Source organism: Rhagoletis pomonella, unplaced genomic scaffold (assembly GCF_013731165.1).
Source record: "Rhagoletis pomonella isolate Grant_MI unplaced genomic scaffold, Rhpom_1.0 Rhpom_scaffold_14842, whole genome shotgun sequence".
Taxonomy (NCBI): domain Eukaryota; kingdom Metazoa; phylum Arthropoda; class Insecta; order Diptera; family Tephritidae; genus Rhagoletis; species Rhagoletis pomonella.
Genome location: NW_023473360.1, coordinates 1 through 3,795, shown reverse-complemented (window position 1 = coordinate 3,795; position 3,795 = coordinate 1). Strand labels below are relative to the sequence as shown.

At 32.8% G+C, this 3,795-nt stretch overlaps 1 protein-coding gene and 1 long non-coding RNA gene across 2 annotated transcripts; both read left to right on the top strand.

Moving 5' to 3' along the window:
- The first annotated feature begins 6 nt into the window (after nucleotides 1-6).
- On the top strand, nucleotides 7-522 carry LOC118757149. The gene is made up of 2 exons (XR_004995187.1): nucleotides 7-143; nucleotides 203-522. It is a non-coding gene; the product is annotated as an uncharacterized LOC118757149 (long non-coding RNA).
- Nucleotides 523-2,664: 2,142 nt separating this feature from the next.
- LOC118757151 (ADP-ribosylation factor-related protein 1-like) lies at nucleotides 2,665-3,775 on the top strand. The gene is made up of 5 exons (XM_036491887.1): nucleotides 2,665-2,742; nucleotides 2,825-2,950; nucleotides 3,009-3,261; nucleotides 3,329-3,500; nucleotides 3,570-3,775. The coding sequence occupies exons 1-5, from the start codon at nucleotides 2,683-2,685 to the stop codon at nucleotides 3,652-3,654; spliced, it is 696 nt and encodes a 231-aa protein (XP_036347780.1). The 5' UTR covers nucleotides 2,665-2,682; the 3' UTR covers nucleotides 3,655-3,775.
- The last annotated feature ends 20 nt before the right edge of the window (nucleotides 3,776-3,795 follow it).

Genomic DNA, 3,795 nt, shown 5'->3' with positions numbered 1-3,795 from the left:
CCTCCACCGCCAGGCGGTGTTGGAAAGATCGCGCCACCACCATCAACAGCCGGCGGTTCAGTGCGACAAAGTCCGGGAACTTCGCCTGCACATAAAGCGCCTGGTGGTCCAGGCACCGAGTGGACGGATTATGCCTCGGCAGGGTAAAATTAAAATTCTTTAAAAAAAGTACAAATTACTTATAATTTTATTTCCTTTATAGTGGTCAAGGCCAGGCACAACAGCAGCAGAATGCAACAAACGCAAATTGGGTGCAATTCTAATTAGGTTTGAACAAATATATAAATACATATACATAAACTCATTCAGAGAAGCATAAAAGTAAATGTATGTACATTAATAACATACTAATGCTAGAAAGATTTAACAACAAACAAAGAAAATGAAACGGAAAATTAAAAAAGCTTTTGGCCAGAATCGTATTGCATATAATTTATTGCATTCATGTTAGTAATATTTTACGCGGCTATGTATAAGTACATGTAACACTAATCATACAATATCGACAATTTAACGAAATTTAAGGAATTAGCAAAAAGTTAAAATGGTAATCAAACCAGTTTATGGTATAGCAAAAATTCAAAAAAAACAATACGGCAAATGTGTATGTAAAACTTGTTGATGTAATATAAAATAGAGTATTAAAGAGTTCAGTTTATTAGTAAAATTAAGTATGTATATCTTAATTATACAATGCAATTTTTGAAAACAATTACATACATTTATGCATACGAATGTGCTCCAAACAAAAAAAGAACTGAACAGTTAAAAAAGAAAGTAGAAAAATAAATTCGAGCAAGCATTATTGCTGACATGGCATTAATACATATTTTTTAACAAAATTTGTAGAAAACTTTTTGTTGTTTAAATTTCAGTAATTTTAAAAAGTTATTTAATTCATCTGGTATGTCAAGAGCACTCACTAACACTACAGATGTACTTACAACGTTTGCGTTGCTTAAATATATTCGCATTTTTATATAACTTTTATTTAGATTTGCATACACATTCCACTCTGTATTATTATTGGTTTGATAATTATAATTTGTTATCATTATTCACCTTTCAAAACATATTTGTTCTTACTCTAGTATTTGCAGAAGGATTTTGTGATTTTTTATGTTTGCTAATAAATTTTGAGTTCGTAATTTTTTTTCAACGTAATTCGTAAGAGGCATTGACAATGAATTGCACACTCACCATTCTCATTGTAACCAACGGAAAATTTTATGAAATTTAAAAGTTAATACGTATTCACTACTATTAAATATTGAAGCATAGCCTAAAATGTTCGTATTTAGATTGTTCAATGCTTTTGCAATTACTTAGGGCATATTAATTTTAGTATTTTGTTGCATAAAAAATTAAACTAAAAATTTAATTCAATAACCGATTATTGCAAAATGTGCAAGATATATTGTTTCGTGAACTCATTTAATATACATATTAAAATAACAATTTTCAAATAACAAAAAAGAATTTCCATCTCTATTACTTATGTATGCTCCGCTTTGACTGGCAAGTTTTTGAGTATGTAAAGAAATATGTATTTTAAAGTAAGTTATGTAATCAAGATTGGTATTACCGAAATTGAGAAAAAATATTTTTATTTACATAATAAATTAATTAACTTGATGCAAAAGAAATGCTTAAAAAAAGCTTTCCAAAGCACAAACCGACTGATTTCATTTTAGTACTAAAAAGGTGAGTACTTAATTGTAATATATTTTTTGAAATGCTTTAAAAGTACATACTTATGTATACAGGGTGTCCCAAAAGTAACGTGCCAAAAGCTTAAATAAATGTTTAGAAAACCTGAAACCACACCACCGTGGGTGATATCGATAGAAGCGTTGCTTCTTCTTATGAGCACGCTTGTGTCAAATTATCGTCTGTTTTGCTTTGTTTACATATTCGCGTATACATACACATGTACGAAAATATATACCCTGCAAACAAATGTTACCGAAGTCTTTAAGAGTATCGGAAATTTGTTACGATTCTTTTAGGAATCTTTAAAGAAAAATTTATGAAGCGGTTGACAAGAACTAGTAAAGAAATTTCTGTACGATTTCTTAGAGAAAATTCTTTAAAAAAAATGTGAATCCTTTCAGAGTTCTTGAAATCCTGGTATGCAGGGTATACATTAACATACGAATACGAATACATAAAGAAGATGTTGATGACACAGGGAGTTCATACCAACGGTAAATGTTGTTTTTGTACGATTGCTACAACCTGTAGTTATTGAATCATGGCCATGATGCAAAAATACAAGGTGGTATCAATTGTGACAGCTCGATTTGACACTGCCTTAGCTCAGTAGAACGAGAAGAAAAACGGGAAGCAATCAAGCCCCATTTGGGGGAAAAATATAAAATTTCACATTTTCTCCTAAACCAAATTTGCTTTTTTATAGTATGTTCGTAATGAAATGAAATAAAATAAGATAAAATAACTAGACAAAAAATTTGTATACTGAGCAAAAATAAAAAAATATTCAACTATATTATTAGGCAAAGAATTGTTAAAGAAGTTACACTGTCTCACCTAAGGCAGTCAATATGGCGGAATTAGAGCGAGAAGTTTCCAACTGATAACACCTGTATCATTGCATCTTGAATCATGGCTACTGTCTATACTGTCGCCTCATGTGAACACCGTTTTAAAGTAAAGGAATAAATGTTGCCGGCTGCATTTACTGAACACACCCAAAATGTGCATCAGCTGATTTTGCTGCAGGTTGGCAGTTTTTGTTTTATTTATCTTTTCTGAAAGAGGTATTTTAGCATAAAGTTAAACAATTGCGAATTTGTTTGTATAGAGCAAAGAATTTCCAACACAATTACCACCTATAATGTACACACTACTACATGGCTTCTACAAATACCTCACACAAAAGGAGGAGTACTGTGTGGTCATATTGGGACTGGACAATGCTGGGAAAACGGTATGTGAATCTTGTTTGCAAAACTAAATTATTAAGCTTCTTTTTCCTGTTATTTAAGACTTATTTGGAAGCAGCGAAAACCAAATTTACAAAAAATTACAAAGGCATGAACCCGGCAAAGATCACTACAACGGTAGGCCTGAACATTGGTACAATCGATGTGGCTGGGGTACGACTAAATTTCTGGGATTTAGGCGGACAACAAGAACTACAATCCCTTTGGGATAAATACTACCAGGAATCACATGGCGTGATTTATGTGATAGATTCGAATGATCGCGAACGCATGGAGGAGTCAAAGGCGATTTTTGGTTGCTATAAAATACATTTATTTTATATAACAAGCACCTTAAACTATAGACTTATGCTTAATTGCAGACAAAATGATTAAAAACGAGTTGCTCTCTGGCGTACCACTATTGATTCTAGCCAATAAACAGGATTTGCCCGACGTAATGGGTGTACGTGACATTAAACCAGTTTTTCAACAGTCTGGAGCGCTCATAGGTCGACGTGACTGCCTCACCATGCCAGTATCAGCGCTCACAGGGTAAGAAGTAGCACCGTCCCATACAATTCCGACCCAACTTAAGCTTATTTCTTTTCTTGGATAATACAGTGAAGGTGTGAATGAAGGCATTAAATGGCTGGTTGAGGCTATCAAACGCCATTCCATAGTGCGACCGCCCAGAGAAAATGATTGATGTTCTGATTAGGGGATCAATTGCAGCTTTATAAAGATACGAAACTTGTGTAAAAATGTATGTACGTATAACAAGTTCTACTGTAAAATGTTCTTTATTATTGAGGGTAAACACTTTCATTATTCGCTTCTGTGAGCTTTT